The following is a 24,131-nucleotide window of genomic DNA, read 5'->3' as shown; positions in this document are numbered from 1 at the left end:
AAATTAAATAAGGCATAAAATGTTAAGAATTACAACTTAAACCATTGATCGCAGTTCATCACCCACAGGATGAGCCTTACCAACACAGTGGCATGATGCGATCTCATATTGAGTTTTCATGGGGGTATCCAGAAGATTCTTTACAGGGGTATCTAACAACTTCATGGGGGAATCTATGAAATTTTTAAGGAGCTGTTCCTTCTTGGGAGTGGAGTCCAGGGTATTTTTCAGAACAGAAGCTGCTGTGGCCATTGAGTCTGCCCCGCTCATATCCATGTTGGTTGATAGTATGGTGACAGGGCCTGAGGATTCCACTTTGACTTTATTTGATGAATTAACGACGAGATGTTTCTTCTCGAATAGATTCGAGAGCTCGTACTGCCTCAAGCTTTGTTCCATAGAGGCAATGATGTTCCCTGGCTTCCTGTCTTGAACACATAGTGAATGTTGATTTTCAGTCTTGATCTTGACCCCACCTGTATCACGGGTCATAAACGGCTGTTCTTGCTGCCGTGAGGTGGGCAACTCGAATCTGGGGCCGTTTTCCATTTTTACAGCTCCGAGGTTTTGTTTGGAGTCAACTGGGCTTTGAGGGAGTTGAGAAGGGCCGTGGCGTTCCTGCCTTTGTAATAGACGCATGCGAAGAGCTGCATGCCTCTGAAAGTCAGCATGGGGACTTGCTGGTCCCAGAGGTAGTCGAGGTCCTGTTTGGAACTGGGCGCAAGAAGCCCTCGCCTGCTCCTCGGCTTTGGGATACATCCTTGTTCCTGACTGTTGGCTGAACAGACCCTGTGGTAGGTGAGGTTGTGACTGAGAAGACGTCTGGGCTAAGTCCACCTGGTTGGGCTCATGGCAGTGGTTGTTAGGCTGCTGTGGTTGAAACTGTTTGAGGTTTTGGCTGCCTGAGTTTTCAAGACGCTGTCTTTGATGTTGTGGCTGTTGCATCTCTGTGTTATTGTAGGTGAATGCTGATTGGTCAGTGTGTTGATGGTTGTTACTGAAAGGCTGGTCTGGTTGAGGCTGGTGTTGGCCTGGTGGAGGCTGGCTGCGAGGTCTGTAGGTGGGAGATTTGAGCTGCTGGGCTTCAAACTGCGGTGGGTGGGACAGCGGGCGTTGAAGTTGACAGTGCTGCTGTTGTGTTGTTAAAAACTCTACTGACAATATCTCCTGCAAGTCTTTGTCCTCGTGTAAGTGCTCTGATTGCATTGGGGAGAGGTAGCAGTTAGATTGCTGATTCTGAGGGAAGCTTTTTGTCTCAGGCATTTTCTGGAGTAAATGTTGCTGCATCTGGGGTGCTTTAGAGTTGGACTGCTGCCACTCAGAGGCAGTGTTGTGCTGAACTGCAGCACATTGCATGTGAGCAGGTAGACAGTCTGGCTGTTTTTGAAGCGAGCTGTTAGACCCTCGGCCGGTGTCTGTAAAAAGTCCTTGTGTCTGCGTTTCCCTGAACCTTTGCGCTTGGTTTTGCTCCAGTATCTGGTTTTGAACTTGGGGGCTGGTGCTCTGCTGTTCTGACTGAGGCTTAGCTCTCCACATGTCTTGCTCTTTTGCCTGGGATGCTGTGCACTGTGTCGACTGCTGCTGGGAATGTGAAAGATTCCTTTCTATCCAATTAGTTTGGCTGGGAGTGGAACATGAAATGTTGACTCTTTGTTGATGTGCATCCTCCACACCGTTTACTGACACAGAGTGATTTTGCTGCTGGAGGCTGTTTCCCATTTGACCATCAGGATGATGTTGTCGTCCAGAGTTATCCTGGAAATTCTGAGCTCGAGTCTCGCACTGGAGTCCCATGTTGGTGTCATGATACAGACCAGCTCCATTGTCATTTTGGCTGTTCTCATTTGCACCAGAATTAAGAGATCCATATCCACCCGCCTCTGGAGCCTGCGAGGGATTATTGTGGTTCAGAAAAGACCTTGGGTTGTATTCCTGCTGGGTTTTTGTATATGTACCTTGAGGGTTTGTGTTATCTGGAAAACATTGTGCCCCACTGGGATGCTGTTGTGCCCCCAGAACCATCTCTTGACCAGAGTAAGATGAAGGCTGTTGCTGTTGATTTACTCCAAAGTTACTAGAATATCCATTCACTAAATAGTTGCCAGAGTTGTAGCTGTTGACGCCTTCTGCGGATGCTGCAGGCGGCGGCTGCTGCTGTGACTCCGACAGCCCTGAGGTTACAGCAGGGGGTTGAGCACCTTCACCAACCGAGCGTGTGGCGAGTGAGTCATTGACAGTATCCAGCTGTGATCCAGATGCTTGTGGTGCAATGGACACTTGCTCAGGATAATACTGAGACAAGGTTTTTTCCAGCAGATCACCGGGAGTACTTTCTATGGTTGAGGAAGATGATACAGCACCGTTTGGAACAGACTTATTTCGTGGTCGGCTGAAAATATCCCTGTTAGGTATGTGACAGTTTCTTATATCAAAATTAATATCAGTCTGAACAGAAGTCTGTTCCATTTCGGTTTTCTTTGTCAACTCAGAGAAGTTTTTCACAAAACTACAGCTTGAGTCACCGTTTTCTTTCATTTCACCATCTACTTTTATTTTCTTACTTTGGTGGACCGCTAAGGACTGCTCTGCGAATCCATGCTTCAACTCTCCGTTCATTAAGTCTCCGTTCATCTTGAAGAATCCCGGTTGGAACAATGCTTGTTCGGAAGTGGGAATGTTGCAGTTCTCTCTGTACCTCTTCATGGAGCCAGCAGCTTTGCTGGGTTCATAATGCACCACACCAGTAATCCAGCTTTCACTGTCGCTGATCTGCACAGAATCCTCCTGTGAACACCGAGCTCCATTCTGGAATTTGTGAGAATGATGGTGAGATGCTCCGAACTGTCCCAACATTAAACTTTCTTCCGCCTCATGTTTGGCCTCTTCTGTTTCCATCTGTCCTGCTCAGAGCCCATACGTCAGGCTGCCCTTTGTCCCACCTGCAGAGTAGAAAGACAGCATGTAAAGGTTACTTTGAATATTTTTCAGATGAAAACATAGAAACAATCTTCAATGCAGAGACTACAGCCTTTATAATGATATTACTTGTTTCAACCAGAAGGACAAACTGTTTAAGTTCATAGTGTGCAAATATTAACCACTGATACAATTACCAGATTTATTATTGAGAATTTTCTGTGCCTAGTTTCAGTTTTATGATTTGTTTCACATCAACATTTCAAACCACAGGCTGACACCACATGCCAGCACTTCTTGTGTTAGAATAAATAACATATATTGCCAAAGGTTTATAGTTTTCTTGAAGACATGAAAGGATGCTCATTGGTCATTTTCAGTCAATGTTAAACACATCATTTTCAGGGATTTAGAGGTAGGGTGAGAAGCTCGACCAGTCAGCTTCTCACCCTACAGCAGAGGGTGAATGGAATAGAACTTCAAGTAAGATGATTTGGCTTGAGCATCATTTCCAGTGTTTTGGGCACGTCCTTTTGGAAGGAGGTTCCAGGGGGACCGCCCAAGACACACTGGAGGGAATATGTCTTTTGGCATTGACATAGTCTATACAATATTAGTAACGCTGGCAAAACATATTATTGGCACACAGAGTGTGTGAAACTTGAAATACAAAACTTTATGAAATATTCCATCCAACAGCTCTGCGCATTTGCGATGTTTCACATATTAATATGTGATGATGACTGCAATCTAGCACATTATGTTGCTTGACTTGTATCCCTCCTGAAAATATCAATAGACCACTGAAAATACGACAGCCAGTCCATTCCAGCGTCTCCAGTGTTGAACTATAACATTAACATACGTTACGTCAAGGGGATCAGATAATCACCTGAATCCAACAGAAAATGCATGAAATCTGGGACTGAAAGTAAAGGTTTATTATCCTAACATTAATTTATAAACTTTACCCAATTTAAAACATTATTCATGTGTTAAGGTTGAATATAATGTGATGGTTAGGGATTTTGGGCTATGCAGCAGCCAGTGTCTGCACCCAAGACAAATTTCAATTGGGACAACAAAGTTTATCTTATTTAAAAAATGAATTAGATTTTTTTAAGGTATGAAACACTGCATTTCTACAAATAAATGCTAAAATTGATCATTTATTTGAGAATTTAGGAAAATATTGTTGCAGCAACACAGCAAAGTGAGTAAATTCTACTTCCCTACCCCATGTAAATCTCCCTTTGTTTTGTATGTTAATCAGTAACTCTGTCAGGACGTGAACGCCGATGTCAAGCTGCTCTAGGGGCAGCTCCGTTCCGATTGCACGCTCCGTGTTTTACAAAGCACCAAAGAATCCAAGCAGCTCGTCACAGTTAGAGACGCCCATGTAGACCAAGAAGAAAAAATCTTTGCAAACCCAGAACAAAGCCAAGAAATCCCAGCTGTGTGTGCGTCTATCTGGGGCTTTATACAGATACACAAACACACACAGCTACCATGCAGTGATTTAAACCCAAATTTACAGCAGTGCTTAATACTTGCATAATTGACAGTGTGATGTATTTTTGCTCTACAAGTAATACAGTAAACTAAGCCAAAGATATACTGATGAAATGACAACACTGGATCTTTCCTATAGGTCATATGTGCTTTAATCTATTTTGGCTTTCTGATAGAAATAAACACTGAACTGCAGTTTGAATTACTGCTCACAAACTGAACTCTCCAGTAAGATTTTGTTCCAGCACCAGAAGTCAGCTTCTTTGTTTCTGTGCAATTGTTTCTCTCCCTCTCTGACCGCCTTCACCTCTACCCTATAATTACATGTCAAATTCTTCTCTACTTATGCTGCCATTTATCCTTTTCTTCCTGTTCAGTCTAATATCTGACCTAGACAATTACCAACCTTTCTACACAGTCTTGCACATCGTTTTTTTTTTTTTTTTTTTGCTATAACTAGTCAGTCACATTGCATTGTACAAAGTCCAGAGTAGGAAATAAGCTTATTCATAAAAAAGTTAAAGAAAAAAACAGACGGGTTCTTCTGAGAAAAATGAAAAATGAAGACTGACGTCAGTAGCCTGCCTCTGTAAAGCTGTGCCACAGTTTTACAGATTGTGCATCCGGTAATACAATAATATATACCGAAACATTTTAAAGTGACACCTGCTAACGTAAAGTGTGAACAGAAACACACTTTAGGTTGTCCACAACCTAAAGTGTGGACTTCTTTTATTTGCATCAGCATTTTTAGTAATATAAATTTGAAACGGTCAGTAAGGCATTACCTCTTGAATATTCAGTAGACACACACTGGGGTCAGATGGAGTGAAATGTTTCTTCTTTTGACGTGATTATGCTAAATTAAAATTGAGGTCATAACAGCTGTGTCATGTCAGTCAGCTGTCAGAAATTTAGAATTGAATCAAATCAAAGTCAGATGATAGATGTTTATCGAGATTGTCTTTCTCTGCCAATATGATAGCAAATCATTACATGCAAACTACTTGGTTTGCACCTCTTGAAACTAGAAAAAGTTGTGTTCAACTAGTAAGAAATAGTTTTAACTGCCTATTACTTTTTTGCTGACTGCTTAATAGTCTGTTTATATACCAATGCACTGAAGATAGGCATCCATATTTTTAGTTAGAAGCATATTGTTTGCTCCATTCATACAAGTAAACATTTTTTTAAATCACGGTATTTATATAGCTAAAGTGTATGTTACTGTCCAATTCCTTTTATTCAAATGTTTGCAAACAGGTGACTTTGTCTTTCTTGTCGTTTCCTTTCATCCAGCTAAAAGCCAGTGTGCAGCACCAGGTGGGATGGAGAAACACTGCATTATTTTATAATGGAGCAGCCACAGAAAACCTTCATCACTTGAGCACTTTCTTTGGCATCTCACTGAAATAAGCTGTGATCAGTAAGAATGCTATGATGAAAAACATTAGTAGTTTTAAAATTTTAAAATCATTCTGTTTACCTTGTTTTTATTTACTACATGACACAATGTGTGCAATAAATATTTAAAAGGGAACATCTGTTCCCTTTCTGCTGTGTGATTTGCCTTGGACTGAACTCATATTCAAACTGTTTTGTCCTCCCAAAGAAAGAGCTTGTGAAATTTGAGGCCTGCCACGGCGTTTGTAGCCTGTTTGCTGTTACTTGGCAGCCCTGTGTGACATTCATCATTCCAACAGCTGCTTGGAGGCTCAGGTCCCTGCACTTTCAAGCTCAGACCCTAAGGCGACAACATTTAAAACATCTTGCAGCAAAAAAGAAGAAAAAAATGTTTCTTCAGTCATATTGAGTTTAGAAAAATAGAAGAAAAATACAGAAAATGCATAGAAATATTGAATATTTTAAAAATAAATTTTAAATGTATGTTTAGGAGCCTGTACCTATTTAGGTTGTAATGTCAGGCACAAACCAATGATTGTGTTTAAAAGTGGATTTTTCCCTCCCTGGAATTTCAAGCTTTGTCCTGCCAACTTATCTACTCACTGATATTGTGAAGTAAAACAAAATAACATTGATTTTAATGACATTATACTCACATGGATAGATTAAAAGTTCACCTCTATGCTAAAGGATAAATAAAATCTGCTGCCAAAGCTACGAGAACGGTAGATCTTGGGCAGACTTGTAAATCAAATACACACTTGCCAAGTCACACTAGTGTTTTGTTCAGAATAGGCCATAATGTCAAGTACAAATTTCCTTTGGTGAGAGGGCCTGGTTGTACTTTCCTGTTTAAAAGATAAGAAAATGAAACATGTACAAAGTCTAAAGACTATACATTTTTGAAGGGTTCTGCGCAAGCAGAAGTTTGACACCTTGCCAAATTACTTATATAAAAGTGCTTTTTCTTGTAACACTATTATAACTTTTATGCCACTATTATCAGTTCATCAACATCCTGTATTTAACTGACACAATCCTATAATTTGAACACTGTTGAAGTGTTATTAAAATAATTTTACTATAACACAATAACAAACGAAAAACAAGAAAACGGACTGAGTATATTTCCAATATGAGGCTTGCTAATTAGCATATCACACCAAAAGTCACTGTAGCTTGCATATTCTGACAGCATGGAGAAGAGCTAACAGTGATACCTTATCCTTAGCAGTCCTTTGCTTGCGTAATTGGGTCAGAGGACTTGGATAACACTGTTTTAGTGTCCCCATGGTAAACAATCAGCTCAAGCTGCTGCTCCACAAACCTAATGACCTGTGGCAGAATCGTCACCATCCTACAAGCTAGTTGACTGTATGAAAACAAATGATAAAAAAAGATATATGATCAATTTCCGATTATTATTCCTCTTTTAAAGATCAAGCTCAGTATAATAAGTTCCGTTTTTGCAAAGATTTATTTACAGAGAACAGTACATGACCTGCATCTGAAGTTTTGCCAAAGAGAGGAGAACTCTTTCACTGCTTGTTTTAATGCACCACTTGATTATTGCATTGTAGGCAGATCGCATGATGACAGTTCATGATGTATAGCTTGCTTGTGCAGAGAGAGGGACTGACTGCACTGGAAAGAGTATTTAGAAATAGCTGATACGGTAAAAATTAATTTAGAATTCATAACATAATTCAGAACCAATATGCTAGCTGAGTGTGTCGTTACCAATATGCTAGCTGAGTGTGTCATTACCAATATGCTAGCTGAGTGTGTTGTTACTAATATGCTAGCTGAGTGTGTTGTTACCAATATGCTAGCTGAGTGTGTCGTTACCAATATGCTAGCTGAGTGTGTTGTTACTAATATGCTAGTTGAGTGTGTTGTCAGTGATGTTCAAATGCTTAACAGGCTCAGTTGTACTCATGCCCATTTATGGTTTACATAGTACAGGGCCTTTTGTTCAGGCAACTTACGCTTGTGATTTTTGTCACATGGCACACTCATGCTGTGTCTCTCACATGCTTGGTTTTACATCTCCTATCTCTATTTTCTTCTCAGCATATGACAAGCCTGATGAAGACACAAAAGATTCCTCTGTCTGCATATCTCCTTTCTCCTTGGATGTCGCTTCAAATAAAACCAAATCAGAGGCAAAGTCAATTTTTGCTAGATCTGGGTAAAGTTCAGTTGTACTGCATAAAACTGAATGAATCTAGGACAAAAAAAAAAAAAACTAAATGGAACACTTCATTCTGACCTGTGTTCGGTTGCATTCTGACAATGTGTTTTAGTGGGGATTTCATGTGATTGACTCACAATAAAATAACTCTTAACTGAAAAGAAGAATAAGAGCCGTACAGCAATTTTCCAAATGAAAATCTAAGAAGTGTGCCATGCATTCACATTATATCTGATACTCCTAAATAGAATCCACTGCAACCAACCGTCTTCAGGACCTAGCTATTTAGAGAAGAGTTGACCCATGTGTACTGTATTTATCTTGGTATAAATGCAGCTGCTCCATGAAGGCACCAGAGGTTTGTTGGAGAAGATTAGACAATAAACAACCTCACGAATACCAAAGAACATAGCAGATAGGCCAGAAAGAAATCTGTTCAGAAGTTTAAAGTAGGTTTGGATTGTAAATCAAAATCCCTAAGCTCATATGAAAGGTAAATCCAAAATATGTAAATGTAAAGACTATCTGAAGATGTATAAAGACACGGCAGTTCACCCTAACTGAGAGGGCAGGCAAAGAAAGCATCAACTATCCACAGAAATTCCCAACAACAGTACACCACAATTCACATAGAGTACACAGCAAACATGAGGAAGAAAGTGCTTTGGTCAGATGAAACCAAACTAATTATCCAACATACAATGCTACGAGGACAAAAATAAATAAGAAATGCAAATAAGAGCATCCACAGTATTGTTTTAAAAAATGTTAAAGACCATGTATTCCATTACACACAATTTCACACTGCTTGGTGTTGGTCTATATCACATAAAAGTCCCAACAAGACCTGAAGATTTAATGTGAAAACGTCTGAAAGAGTTCAAGGGGCATGAACTCCTCTGCGAGGCACTCGAGATCAAAGTGAAACATTTTTTTTTCTTTGGCATTCCACAAGACAGACACATTTCAGAACAAACCTTTCTAAACCCTACATATTGTTTATTTTCTACTTTAAATATTGCACAGATCAATACAATGTGATTAACATTTGCCAACTAGAATGTAAAATTTCTAAACCACCTTGATGTACCCTTTGGAAATAATTTACTGTATTTTATTTTACTAAAATGTGCAGCTAATGTTTAGTAAAATAAAAAATCATCATCAGATGCTGTACCTTTTAGACTATCCATATGAAAAGTTTGATTGCTGAAAGGTTTTTGGTGCATGTTTTTCTTTTTGCATTCCACTAAAAACATTTTTTTGTGTGTTTGTTTCCACTCTGAAGCAGATGCACATGAAGGTTATTACCTGGACATCTGAAGCTGGATGTTCAGTTATACACGTGACTTCCATTAATAACAACAGAAGTTGCTGCACAGCTTTCTGTGTGGGGGAGGGGATTGTCTTTGGATTGCACAACAACATGGCAGTTCTCTTTAGCGCACCTCAGTTATCTGCTCCGGCGTAAACTTTGGCTTGTGACGTAATGACAGTTGCATCACTTGGCAGCCAGCAGCAACGGACCTGTTTGTCCTTCCTGTTCTGTCCTCCCCCAACTAACTCGCTGACCAAAACTAGGGCAACTCTGCAGTTAGATTTAACTTCCCCAGAAACTAACCTCTGGTGGGCGAATAGCACATTTTTAAAATGAAACGAAAAGCCCTAGAAAGACTGCGCTTGTAATGCTACCCCTGTTCAGACTAAAGAACAGTTTCATAAATGCTAAGTGTAACTTTGTATTTTCCTTTGAGTCAGACGACAATGATAATAGACTCTGGCAGAGACAAAGAGGACATAAACTTCTGTTTGTAATTCCTTTCCTGGAGAGCCTCCTCCCCCTCCATATGAGGAAAGGTTTCCGTACAATTGACATTGTTCTTTATGTGTAATGCAAGACAGATGTGGCTAAAATGTGGAGGTTCCCTCTGTAGTCTTTAAACTGGCATAGCTTTTTGTCCCTTATGCTTCTGTAGTTGTAGTTTGGTCACATTTTAAACAATAAACTCTAGACACAGACTATCCAACCACCAAATGCTAAAAAGTTGGATACCGTATTTTCCATAAATAGATCACGAATAAACATCAAGTTGAACGAGTAAGCTAACCTTAAGTAAAATTGAAATTCAGAATGATACAAAGAATGCCTTTCATGCATAGAAGCACACCAAAATGTCACGTCAGTACAGCCCGTCCAATTCAAGTAAAATCCCATGTGTCACTATGTTATACATGCAAAAAAAAAATTTCTAAAGGTTTCTATTATACTGGAGATTAAGAATTAATTCCTATTGATGGTAAAATCCAATATAATATACAACCTTGTGATTATTACATCTTAAAAGTTGTCTGTAAAATTTAGTTATTATTTGGATTTTGAGGCATAAACAAAAAACATGGAATAGCTACACATTTTAGTGCTTTTCATGTAAGTACTTGCACAGAATATTAGACCTCAACACAGCTCTGCTATTTAGAGCAAATAAATTACACACTTTAGGACTGGCAATATGGTCTGAAAACTTAATAAAGATATTTTGTGGCATTTCTTCCAATAATGATAAAAACCTGTTTAAAATGTGCCATAGTCTATTTGGCAAGACATATACATAACTACTGCTCTGACATAAAACATACCCATTACCACTTCTTAAGAATACCTTAAACTACCTCTTATAGTAATAATTGCCCCCCAACAACAGTAAACAGTAAAATAACAGTAATACATCCCTAATAATAAGCTGGTATTACCTAGTTATTCAGTTAGGGTATCAGTTCAGTTATTCTGCTGTTTAATAGACATACTGCTCCTAGCTTGTAAACTGCTGTTTTACAAGCAGACCAAAGACCTAGTTTTTAAAAAATCAGACCATTTGGACATTTAAAGGTCTAAGATGAAGATTATTAAATGGTTCAACCTTTAAAGACTTTTTAGGAACTTACAGTTGATTCACTGTACATTGACATTTGTAAATGTTTGTAAAAACTGAAAATATGTTGTGCAAGTCTGCTCACTGTCTTAACGGGTCAATTTTAAAAGCAGATGGTTAGAAAAAAGGGAGAGAAAGACATTTGACAATCACTTCAATCAACATGTGGCTGCTGGAACTCAAGAAGGAATCTAAAGAATTTGAGTTTATAGATTACACTCGCTGCTATTAAAAGAATCCATTATAGCAACAAACTCCAATACATGTGGCACAGCATAGAAACAAACATGGGACAGAGCACTGGGTTTGAATCAATAGTTAGAAGGGCTAGTTTGTTGGTCAGCGGTTGGAATACCTTTTAAGGTAAAATTTAAGTGGAGAGGGGTGCCGTGGTGGCGCAGGGGTTAAGCACAATCCACATATGGAGGCCTTAGTCCTCGATGTGGGTGTCGCAAGTTCGATTCCTGGCCTGGTGATCTTTGCTGCATGTCTTCCCCTTCTCTCATTACCCACTTTCCTGTCAATTCACTATCAAATAAAGGCCACTAGAGCAAATAAACCCTTTGAGAAATTTAAGTGGAGAAAATGAGAGAAACAAACAAATGATTTTAAAAGCAGGATTTTTTTAAATGGTATACTATATTTGAGTGCAAATGCTCAGAGTACCTTTTTGTGTAACGTTCAAAGAGCCGTGGTAAAAAAAAAAACATGCAGCATTTGAGATTTACTCATAAAAACCACAGAAATCTACCAGATAACACAGGAGGGATATGCGGCTAGCTTTGAACAAATTTTCTACTTTTTGATGTGCAAGATGGAAATGACTAATGAGTTTCTTTCTCTTGGCACCTAATCAAAATTAATATCACCTCCTGAGAACTGTCAAATTCCTACACATACTGCAAAGTATAAGAGTATTAATGCCAACTTTTTGATGACGCAAATTCGACATATACCCTTTTAAGAATTGGGTTAAACGTCAGCGTTTTGCCTGATGACTCACAGACTCTTGAGTAACATGTCAAGGTTAATGCTTAGAGAAGACAAAACTTGAACCCCTTTTCTGGGCCATGAGTAAGTCAACTATTCTTCTGCCTTTGCTGGGGATAAACCCCACCTCTGTACATTTCTGACAAAACGTGTTTAACCAGTTTTCCAGGAAAACTACAACGGCTTGTGTGTAAACGGTGGTATGTGCTGCTTTTGTCTGCTAAAACCGCTCTGCTCTGCCCAGTGTTACAAGGTATTTAAATCCAGATTACACACGCACACACAGCACCAGCTACGATATATTTATTACTATATTACTGTAGTTCTGTGGTTATCTTAACAGAGTTATGATTTTTCTTCCGTGTGTTTATTTTGGTCGTATGGATTCACTGTAATGAATCTGAGCAGAACAGTGTGTTTATTCATTCGATTTTGTTCCATGAAAATGTAAAATGTTTAACTCTTGGTTGAACATTAGCTCACCTCTAGCTTAAACCTTCTAGACTTTGATTTTTGTCCTGTGTAGTTACTACGACCTGAAAACACAACCTGTCCGGTCTCACACAAGAGACTAAACCTTTTTTGTGCTTTCAAACTGCATCACATGGAGACTTAAGAAATGAACTCCTGAGCGTACAAACCCACTGACCTGACCCCAGTCGCTCACGGTGCTTTCCCTCCAAACTGCCTTCTCCCTCCTCCTGAAACTGCCTTTGTCTACGCAAAAGTCAATATATCTGACCGACTTGATGAGCTGTGCACTGAGCAAAGTAACTTTCTTTCTGAATGCACAGTGGCTGCAGCAACCTTCTGAGCATTTACCAGGACCAACCATTACTTCAGAAAGGTTAACAGCAGGAATAGGTTGTGTGCACATGTGCTTTCTGGTCCTACCAAAAGTGCTGCAAACCCATGAAGCAAATTTTGCACTAACCCTCTCACATTTAAAATTGCACCAAAAGAGAGTGTGGAGTTGTAAAATGAACAGGAATTACCATTTTAAAAAAGTACTTAATCAAGTGTTTATAAGTAATAAGAACATTGCAGTGTTTCTCTCATTGGTTTCCAAACAACCTGACCTAAGCTGCTGTTGCTAAGCTCCCTCTTTCCCTCCTCTGAGCAAGAGGCACGTGACTCTCAATGAATAGAAATCACAAATCCTCTGAGTGACGGGTGTTATTGTGATTCACGATGTAAGTGTAAGGGCTGTCAGAAAACAACAATTTCAACCCTACATAAAACATAATAAGATAAAATAAAATAAAACTAAATAAAATAAAAGGGCACTGGCAATCATGTAATACTGAGAAAACTGATACTGCATCTACTGGATCGGTTCCACCTGCAAGTGTAAATAAAGGCACCAGCTGCCCCACTTGTACATTCTGTTGATGAAACCTTATATTAAGCCCAAGTCCAGAGGGGTGGTTAGTGATGTCATGCAAGGCGTCTGGTAAGTTATACTTTTAAAGGACAATCTGGACCAGCTGTCTGGACTCCCACAGTAGAGAGCAGGGGTTTAAAGGGGCCCTGAACTACACTGTCTACCAACAAAACAATTCATATTGGAGAGTCATTTTAAGATAAAGTACACCAATCAGGACCATTCATTAAAAAACAAAACAAAATGTAGGAACCAGGCTTTCATGACTGCATTGTGCATTGACTTTGAAAAGGAGTATGTCCCATATTAAGCTGACATTTCCTCTTGGCAAATTTTAGCAAGGTTTAGTACGATGAAGGAACAGTTTTTGTCTAATGAATGTTTAACCAGGTGTGGAAATTAGCCCCTGGTACTTAACCCTTGTATGTAGAAATGGGGTCCAACCAACCCCACACAAGTAAAACTTGTATCATTTGCCACAGTCCTCTACATTTGCCTCAGTCCTCGCACGCACAAGGGTTAAACAATGCAGGTAAATTTAAGAAGTAATGGGTAAATCTCATCAACCAACCAATGACAGGAGTGAACTTGACATTTGAACAGTCCAGAAGTGTTCAGTTTCTACAACTGATCTGTTGGGAGCAGCATTGTGTCTAAACTGCTACTAAACTGCTGCAAATTCAGTTCAACTAAAAGGGAACATAATGTTCCTGGTGATAGAAACAACAAACCTCCTCAAGCATGAACTTAAAGGCACACCTCTAATTTTTAATGGGAACTGGAAAAACTTGAACTATGTGACGGGACAGTAATGTATTGTTTATTTAAGGAACTTTATTGGATGGCCAAAATGGGGATCAGAATCCAATTAGTCAAAATAGAAAACCAAATTGTTACATGTGTGGGTACAAAATGGAAGTGAAAAGAGACAAAATGGCAATGCATAAAAAAGAAATGGTGGTATGAAGTGGCAAAAGAACAACTATCGTTGATTTTAATTAGAGTACACCTTTTCTTTACAAATATATAATAATAATATATATGTTTTACTGGCCACCCTGGCCATATATATATACATATAATTGCATCTGCATATAATTGCAGATGCAATTATATGCAAATTTTGCATATAATTGCATCTGAAATAAACAGTGCCTTCTCAGACTTGAGCATTTGAGTGGTAGATACAGGTTTTAATTTTCCATCCCTGATATAAGGTTAGATATCTCAGACAATTAAGTGTTACAAAATATAGGATAATGTAATATAGTTTACATTATTAATTAGACTTTGTAGCAAACTTGTTAAAAAGGGAAGTGTTAGGAGATTAAGTTTTTTTCTGTCACTCATGCAGCTTTTTTTTCTTGTAAAATTCTCAAATGTCAAAAAAATTTATGTACGCAAGTTTTCTATATAAACTAAGAATTTATGTGCCAAAGGGAATCTTGAAAGAAAAACTACTGGGGCGATTTTTGTTTTGTTTGTTTTTTGGTCTTGTTGGTGGGAAGTTAGTACTAGCTTTGTTTCTAATCTGAAAAAAAAATCTGTCAGTATTACAATTCCTTGTTCCTTTTAACGAAAACACAATCCTTCAAATTTAGAGCAACATGGGAAATGGCTTGTTAAGCTTCTATCCTGCTGCTGTTAATTAGGCCTTGGACAGCACCAATAAGGAACGTGAGAAAAGACCTGCTTACAGTCTTATAACATAACTGGGCTTTTACTGTGGGTCTTAGCTTCTCGCGGCTTAAACCGGCGAAAGCAACAACCGAAGCTGATTGTCCAAGTGTAGGAGGATCGGCTTGGCGAGAAGCAGGAAGGGATGCTATTTGCTTTATGGCGATTACGTAACACCTCGCTTGCTTTCCTCTCAGCGGAATGCCAAGGATACTGTTTGTAAACAGAAAAGCCATGTGCGTATCCTCACGTGGCAGAAGGTTTTGAGTCGCTGCCCACGCCGTCTCACCCTTGAGGTAAACCCTGACATCAATACATGTTCACAGAGTCAGCAACGCTCCCTGCAGCCCAAGAACTCCCCAAACAAGGCCTTATCATGCTTGGCCCATAATTATGCTTTGGCTCAGATAGCGGCGCAGGACATCATGGAAGAGGAAGACCGTGGTGCACGTTTACAATCGCATGTGATGTAGCAATTACCGGCCACACTTTTGTATCTCTTTTGAAAGACTGACTAACAAGCCTGTGGCAGGCCAGGATCACAAGGTTTATCTGATATTATGAAATATTCAAGAACCTACAGTAAGTTAATAAAAAAAACAACAGATGGGCATCTTAAAGTAACCTCTAGTAGATTAGGTAAGTTGGTAAAACTAGGGCAAATCTTTACATGAACTCTTCAGCCATGTCTGATGCATAAGGTGGTCAGTTTTATGAAGGAAATGGCCTTTTCTTTTCCTTAGCAGAAGCTTGGAAAGTTTAAATCCTGTGCAATGTTTATATTAAATTATGTGCAAAATGTCTAAATAATGTGTCAGAGTGATTCTTTTGCACTTGCACTAGACTGAGTTTTCCTTTTATTCTCTTGAAGTCCATAGAAAACAAACCCTCCATTGGCAGACAACAGAAATCAATATTGCAGCAATCAATGCAACTCTTTGTTCTCGCCATTTTGTCTTGCCATCTATAAGCAGTGCATTCTAAAATGTCTAACCCAACAACACTGAGCATGCTTCTGTGTCGCTTCTGCTGCAGCCACCCCCTAGGTTGGAAAAATGATACTTGGGCTGGACAGAACAGGGTCAAAGGTGAGGGCATGGGCAACAGCTTGGGTATTGTAGCCAAACAGAATTGTTGTACTGCACTATGGCAACTGGACATTCTCCCCAAAGGTGATATTGTCTTTGCCCTAGGAGTGACTTAAAGGGGCTTACTGCCATGACGAAGAGACTATCCAACTGCGCAGCTTTATCTGTAGGTGCAGATAGATGAGATGAGCTCTGCGCATGTGATTGATCTATGTGGCCCATCCCCCACTGAGCCCCCTGTAACCCTATTAACGCTGCTGCCCTTTCAGCTATTTATGTCAAAGCAGGGGTGCAGAGACCAATGAAAATTCCTCTTGTAAAAATCCCTGTTGTAATGTTCTTTTGGTCATAATTGGCATTTGCAAGCTGTTCATTCAGTGCCACCGAAGACGAGAAAATTACACATGCTGATATCTGAGAGCAGTTTAATTCCAACAATGTGACTTATAACATCCACTGTTGGACACTTTTAATGGACGTCATTGCCAATATTGTAAAAGGGGTAGGGGAGTACTGTTATTTATACAAGTATGTACATGCACAGATCCGTCACCTGAAGTTATGCAGTCACAACACAGTTAAATACTACCATACATAACAAGCTTAGGCACATTTGTTGACACTGCATGCTCAGTGACCGTGTTTGCTAAGTGGATTCGGTGAGTTCACCACAAGGAAATTTGTTGCACTACATCTTTGTAATGATTAGAGACAGGTACTTGCTCACAAAATGATTTTTGTGGTAAAAGATACATTGTTTGCTTTGATAACCACAGGGGGAAAAAGATTTATGAGGTTGAGGGAACATTAGGAGGATAGTGGTAATAAACCATCATCAACTGTTCTCATAAAAGCTTGGAAACAACAAGCAGCTGACTTTGTTTTGAACTCAATGCCCTTCTTTCTTCTTCAGTGCCCTCTGTATCCATCCACCTCCAAGTGTGTCACAAAGATCTTCTATGATACAGATGTCAAGCACTTTGCTGCTCCCGTTGGCAGCACACTGTTGGGTTACAATAAAGGTCAACCACCTTACAGACAGGTTTTTATATTGTTGTGACCTGAGGCTGAACTGCAGCTGTATTACAACTGCAAGCAGTGGAATACACAAGCCCAATACACAAACCCTGTAGGAGATCAGTTTTATTCAAATGTACCATTTAGATGTTAATCTTCAAGAAGCTGTTAGTGAATTCGAGGAAAAACTAACAACCAATTAGATATTTGCTGACAATGGTTAAAACATTACCATAGTTTTAAACAAACCATCTTGTACAGTCTAGTGACACCATTGCATAGTTATACATAGTTTATCTGTTTACTCATGAGGTATATCCCGGATGAGTGAAATAGGAGTAGGATTAATAAGCATTTGATTCTTCATTTTTCAACTGGAAATAAATGTTACTTCAGGCCTACTTTTTATATTGTAGAATCTATTATGAAGAAGATTCATAATAGATCTTCTATTATCTTTAAAAGGTACAAAAGGATTTTGTACCTTTTGAGGATTTCTTCCATTTGTTGACTGTTTGACTGGCATGGATTCTTTATTTTACAAAACAAAAAATATGGTTAGATTGACAAAAAGATTTCATTCATTATTTATACAGATATATAGTCACAAGCATAGTAAAATGGAATGCATATTTTAATTGTAATTGTATGTTTTCGGAATATGCATTACACCCTATTTCCATTACAGTCAGTTATCACTCATAAAATGCTACAGACTATTATCTCTAATCAAACTAAAATAACTATTATTTTAAGAAGTTTTAAGAAGGAAATAGGCTTTTCCTTCTGTCACCTCCGTAAGTAGGAGGTGACAGAAAATTATTTTGACTCATCCTTTGTCAAAGAGGATATGAAATGTTTCCCTGACAGGGAACAACTGACCAATGGCCAACATGAAACATGCCACAGCAGTCCGTTTTAACTTTGACCATAAATAATCAGATGATTTATAAAAATGACAAAAGGCTAAATGGCTAAATTTTTTCAGCATGAAGAACTGGTTCTGGGACAGTTTGTCCCTTCAGGAAATTCAGACCCTCATTTTGTACCCAAGCACTTCTTTCAACTTCCATTCTTGTCCCACTCTTCAGGGAATTAGCTTAAACAATGACACTTACGATAACATAATGTAGCAAATTGTGGACCATATTATATATTTTAAGGTTTTCAAGATATGTTCTTTCAGCAGTGCAATAACAAGATATTAATTGCTCTAAGATGAAAAGAAAGATAGTAATATTATTCAAACTTTTTCCATTATGCTGAGATAGGGCAATATCTTCTTTCTGGGTTAGCATCGCTATGCTTCCACACATTTGAACTGATCAGAAAATGTAGATAATTGGTTCGCTGATTCCTATTTCAAACATATTCTTATACAATGAAAGCAGTTCCTCTTTTAATGGCCCATAGGGGAAAATGTCCTGAGAACTGTAGCCCTGTTGTTACATTTACCTGCTTTTAATGCATAAGAGTATGCTTTTATGAGCAGTCAGAAAATGTTATTTCTAGTGTTGTTACTGCTTATTGTTCTCCTGAGACAAGTTTTTTTAAGTAAAACCTCTGCTTCAAAATTAACATTTGTGTTCTGCTTCAGTTAATGGTGATGTAAGATTGGGTTTCATTTGATTCAGCGCTGTCTGACCTTCTCTTACTACCTTCCACCACCACAGTTCTCCTCTGTTTTTGCCTCTCCTTGGGATTTGCCTTTGTGTCTGTGTGTGTGTGTGTGCGTGTGTGTGCGTGTGTCATTCAGTGGTGAAAGCAACGAAAGCTGATTCACAGAGATACACACAAAGCCAGGAGCTATTTCTGCTCTGCTGCTGTGCAGGCGCTATCCCCCCCTGTGCTGGACGAGTCCAGGTTGGACTTTTACTCTACCATTTACAATCCCAAAGGACATACAAAGCAGCAGATTTGACACAAAAAGATTTTAGATAGACTAAATAATAAAATATTGTTTGTCTGTAATAGCCATTAATTACACATAAATATATATATATATTTTTTCAAAACATACTCATTGAATAGCAGATCTATCCTAAAAACTGATAAAAGATGAACATGCATCTATTTTAAACGAGTTGGACCAGAGCGTGGTTTTATGATGTAAAGGAAGAGGCACAGTGGTATTTAAATTGTGCCTGAAGAAAAACTCCTGAACAAACTGTACAGCATTGTCTATGATCCACTTAAAATAAGCACGGCAAGGAAACAAGACAGCAGCCTTCACATTCTGCTGGCAAAACCACAAAGAAAATTGTCAGCCATGTTGAAGTAGCTTTATCTAATATCCCCTCCTTATTATGTTGGCTCTTGCTTTTTTTACGGTGAGGGACATCTGCTGTCTCACCTGACCACAAAATGAAAGAAAAATACTCCAAAGGTTACAGAGACAGCGGGGTCAAAAGAGAAGTAACAAACTGAGCACGTTCTTACCTTCTGTTTATGTCCCTCCACTTTGTAGAAATTCCAGCAAATTGTCTGGATCGCTTCTTTAACAAATCCTAAAGGGCAGCCATCTTGCCTCCTTCTGTTCTATGAAACAGTCTATGCTCCACATCAATATTCATGGAAACCAGTCTGACGTTGGCTCTCATCATCAGGAGAAGCCCGGGTGTCGCTGTTTTGCCGGCTGGAGGAGCACACTTGTGTGTCAGTCGAGTGTAAGGCAGTTATGGTAAATATAAAAGCGGACAAGATCTTGCTGTAGCTCTGGGGGAAGAGCCCCTCTGTGGCAACAACCTCTGAAAAGAGAAAAAAAAATTAATTCACAAAAACACTTTCCTGCTGAGTCCTTCTCACACAAAGATACAGGTTTTCTTTCCCCCCCTCAGCTCCCTCTTTTTTTTTTTCTTCCTTCCTCAGCCGTACACAATAGTGAACACTTTGATGGCTGCCCTGAAGCACTGGAGTGGATTTCTGGATTACAAGAGTCCACCCCCACAACTAGTGCACTTTTTGTTCAATATGCATGGGTCCAACCGTCTGACTGTGGCAGAGCAGAAGCTGCCTCCACCCCTTCCTTTTCTCATACAGGAAGCCAAGTGACTCAGGGTTTTTTCCCTCCCTTTCTCATTGCCTATCTTGAGGTTTTGTTTCTTTCTTTTTTTTTCAGTTGGAGGTTAAAGGACTTTCCATTTTGTATAAAAGAACGACTTCACAGTTACGATCAAAAACAGCCGGTTTGGACTTATTTCAGGCGGCTGTGTCTTATTTTGGAACACTGCTGGCTCATATTTAGACGAACTCTGCAGCTTGTGCACAGGAAGCACAGTTTGCCTCATACCTCTGAAAAAGATCTTCCTCCCCCTGTTGACACTGGCCACGTGGGCTTAAGAGAGATCTCTATCTTCTTCAAGCATGCATGAACTTTAACTATACTTTTATATATATAGAGAGATGTGTCATATTTCACACAGAACTCAAGGGTTTAATTTAGTAGTTCAAACACCCAAAAAAGAGTTGGATAACACTTTCATTTTACCATTAAATTCCTTTTCAACTAACAGGTGTCCCTTCTCTGAAAATAATCAGCTTTTTGCTGAGCTTCAGGCTTAAAAAGGAGACCCCACCTCCTTCCCAGAAGCCCCTGCCAGGCTGTAGTGACATTTGTTGACTCAATACTTTCAGAGCAGAAAAGTAGATTTGTTTTTACACAGAATGGGGGAGGGGGAGAGGCAGAGAGGAAGGAGGAGTCAAATCTGGACTCTAGCACAGATGGAATAAACCCTTCCTCTTTGGAGTGCTACTTATTACGTCTAAAGGGCAATGTGGTTGTGCAGATGACCAGATATCTGCTTTATGCTATAGTGAGAATAGTTCATTAAATAATCACAACGTTAAAACAGGACAGAAATGCCTAAGCAGAAAGTAAATGCCCAGGAAACTGGAGGTACAGCTGAAACTAAACATTTACAAGCATTTCAAAACCTTTTTTTTCTCCCTGTCTGACATTAAATCAGACTAAACATTTCCTTTTTTGTGTAAGTTAGGAATAGTAAAATCCTTGTGTGTTTTGGAAAGTGTGATGAAATGGTATTCAAACTACCACTGCCGCGATCTATAAACTGATAACTGTGATGTATTTGCACAAAATAATCATAATTTCCATGCTGTAACATTTGGATTAGACAGCAAGATAGAGTTTTTATTTTTATTTTTAAATGAAATTAATTGTTTAGAGTTAGAAAAAAGCTTGAGGTATCGCTGCTTGATATAAGTTGGCATGGTAGAGAAAACTTATCAGAATATGGTTAAAATAGCACTCTGTACTAAGTTATGCAACATTAAGTTTACTGTTTAAGAGCTTTGCTTTCAAACGACAACTCAAAGCATAAAGCCAAACTAATTGGAAAGTGATATAGGAATAACAAATTGAACTTGGCTATTAAAAGCTCTGATCTCAGTCATATAGACATTTTGTAGGTAGAGAAACCGGAGAACATTTCATTGAATTTAGACTGAGAGAGAAAAGGTTCTGTCTTTTCAGACAGGATATGTAAACATTTGGTTTCAACTCTATAATAAATGGGTCTTGGACTTTGAGATGTTCTTATGTCATGTATGACCAAAGGCTTCTATTAGATCAGACCACTGACACCAAATTTAAGATTACTTGTAAATATGTTAAGAGCAAATAAATGAAAAGCAGTCCTTTCCCTGCCAAAACTGTATCTGCTATGTGAGTGTACCCCTAATTAGCGCTGCAGGTCGTTCGGTGGTTGTTTGGACGGGCACATTTCCTTCCATCTCGTTTTCCTCAGATTCCCACTGAAAAACAGTCACTTCAGTCAGCATATATGAAGAATAGTAATCCATATTAAACTCAAAAAGAGTAGTTCTACGCATCTTGCAATAAAGGAAGTCGCACACATTAATGTGTCAACTAATTTTTTCATAAACCAAATAAGTCTTTCTTATCATCCAGCCAAACGTGGCTACAAAAATGCCCTACAAAAATGCCAGCAAATTAATTAATGTTTGTATTTTTGATTTATGCATATATTTAAAACAATACACCTAATGTTCAATATACTGTGGATGTCAAATTCCTCACTTCAATCATAAGCACAATGGCAAAAAAATGAAAAAATCAATTAGTTTCTATTACAATTTTATATTGCTTACTGTTACATTTATATGTAACATATATGTATGTATAAATTGTATCTATTAACTGCAATGTATCAAAATGATAAGTGGAAGGCACTTAAATGTCATTCTGTCTCTGTGTTAATGTGATTTTGATAAAAATTATTTAAAACTCATCACAAAGTTGTTGGTATTGAACTAACACTGCTGAACAAATAAATAGTTTGGAATCATAAATGGAACATTTATTGATGCTTTCATTGATCCAGAGCAACAGCAGAAAAATTATTTGAACACTAAACCAATCCAAACACTAAACCAATCCAAACCAACACAATGGTGTTTGGATTGTTTCCCTTGTAAGGGAAACAATCCAAAAAATTGTGTTGGTTTTTGAAGCTATCCAACCTCATCACTGGTTTATTTACAGGAAAAAAATGTTTCCACAATAATGACTTTTTGCCCATTCTTTGTACTACATCTCAGTTTTTCTAGTTTAAAGGTTACACACCTCACATTTACTGTCATCTTATACACTCAAATTTTAGACCCAATTCCTCTTTAAAAACTGTAAAAGACAATCAGTGACTTGCATAAAAACCACACAGGACCCTTCAGACTGTGGCCTAGGGGCTTCTTTTGATAGTAAGTTGTGCAAAAAAAGTTGTTTTTGTCAATAATCAAAAAGGTAAACTGAGATAAAATAGTTTAAGTACCTCTATTTCACAGGCAATTAATCTCTGCTCTTATTGCCACTTTTATTGGCCAGCTGAGTTAAGTACCGGCAATCTCACTTGATTTTGCACACTGGAAATTTTTAAGCAGTAATTTCTTTGCGCAGCATAGAGCTGTAGTGTTCCCACAGCATGGCCTCTGGTTTATCAGCTCCAGACAGACCAATTAGCACAGTCTTAAGTTAGTTAGCAGTACTGTAGTTAGCAAAAGCTTTCAAGGCACATCAGGTATCAGAGATAAATTGTCATTCTGCCAAGTTTTGGCATTAATAACCGAGTTTTTATGACAGAAAATCAGTGTGCTTGGTCATGTTTCACTTAAGGTTTCTTGTGTTGTGTACAGAACATAAATAGTCTCGACTGGTTGCATGCCAGGTAGGTTCATTGCTTCACAGTTGTTTCTCCATGAATGAATGAGATGACACAGAGCCAGACAGAGGAGCTACACACAGTTTTGTTTAAACACACTGGCATGGGCATTTCATGAAGCTACCTGTATGTGAGCACCACAGGTGGTGGAAAAGGAGAGCTGGTTCAGATCTTCAGATGCTTAAAAATTATAAGAAGCAAAACACGTCTCTTGTGTTTAGTGACACAGCTGCTGTGACATCTGCTCCAAACACACTGCTGTTGTGTACAGACTGTACAATCTCTTGCACAAGCTCCGCCCACAGCACACTCACAGACCTGTTGTTATTAACGATGGTGGAGAGAATTAATGCTAGAAAGCTGATTAGACTGGACCACAGCTGACGATGGATCCCATGATTTTAGCTTCGTAAAATTTACTAACCTTGCTGCTCTCCTTTGTCTAAAATGTATTAGATAACTCTGTTTTAATCTTGATTCCAAAATGGTTGTGGACTGGGGAAAAAAGAGACAAAGCTTCTAAGTATTTATAGTATATATCTTAGCAAAAATAAATGCAGATTGGAATACTAGTTAGACTGCGAGGGCTCTGGGTCATTTCGTCTCTTGGCCAATTTGCATGCCCATTTTGTCAGCATGCACTTCATACAGAAAATGAACAGATGCACATTACTTTTGTATATTTTCTGTGTACAGTTCAAACTATAAATATAAATATTTACAAATTTTCATCTGCTGTGTAGAAAGACACAAAACCATATTTAAAACCATATTTTCTCATTGCATGCATTTCTCACTATTAGACTAAGCTTTTTCTGCTTC

The 24,131-nt window shown here is 38.7% G+C and overlaps 1 protein-coding gene across 1 annotated transcript in view; it reads right to left on the bottom strand.

The window, feature by feature from the left end:
• Positions 1–20,012, bottom strand: part of tet2 (tet methylcytosine dioxygenase 2) — a 28,327-nt gene extending 8,315 nt beyond the window's left edge. The window contains exons 1-2 of the mRNA XM_008412058.2: positions 19,552–20,012; positions 81–2,939 (exon numbers count right to left, since the gene is read on the bottom strand). Coding sequence (XP_008410280.1) covers positions 81–2,895 — 2,815 coding nt within the window. The 5' untranslated portion in view covers positions 2,896–2,939; positions 19,552–20,012. The remainder of the gene's footprint in view (positions 1–80; positions 2,940–19,551) is intronic.
• Positions 20,013–24,131: the final 4,119 nt, after the last annotated feature.

This window comes from Poecilia reticulata, linkage group LG1 (assembly GCF_000633615.1).
Source record: "Poecilia reticulata strain Guanapo linkage group LG1, Guppy_female_1.0+MT, whole genome shotgun sequence".
Taxonomy (NCBI): Eukaryota; Metazoa; Chordata; class Actinopteri; order Cyprinodontiformes; family Poeciliidae; genus Poecilia; species Poecilia reticulata.
Note: the sequence above shows the minus strand (reverse complement) of the source record. Positions and strands in the feature narration are given on the sequence as shown.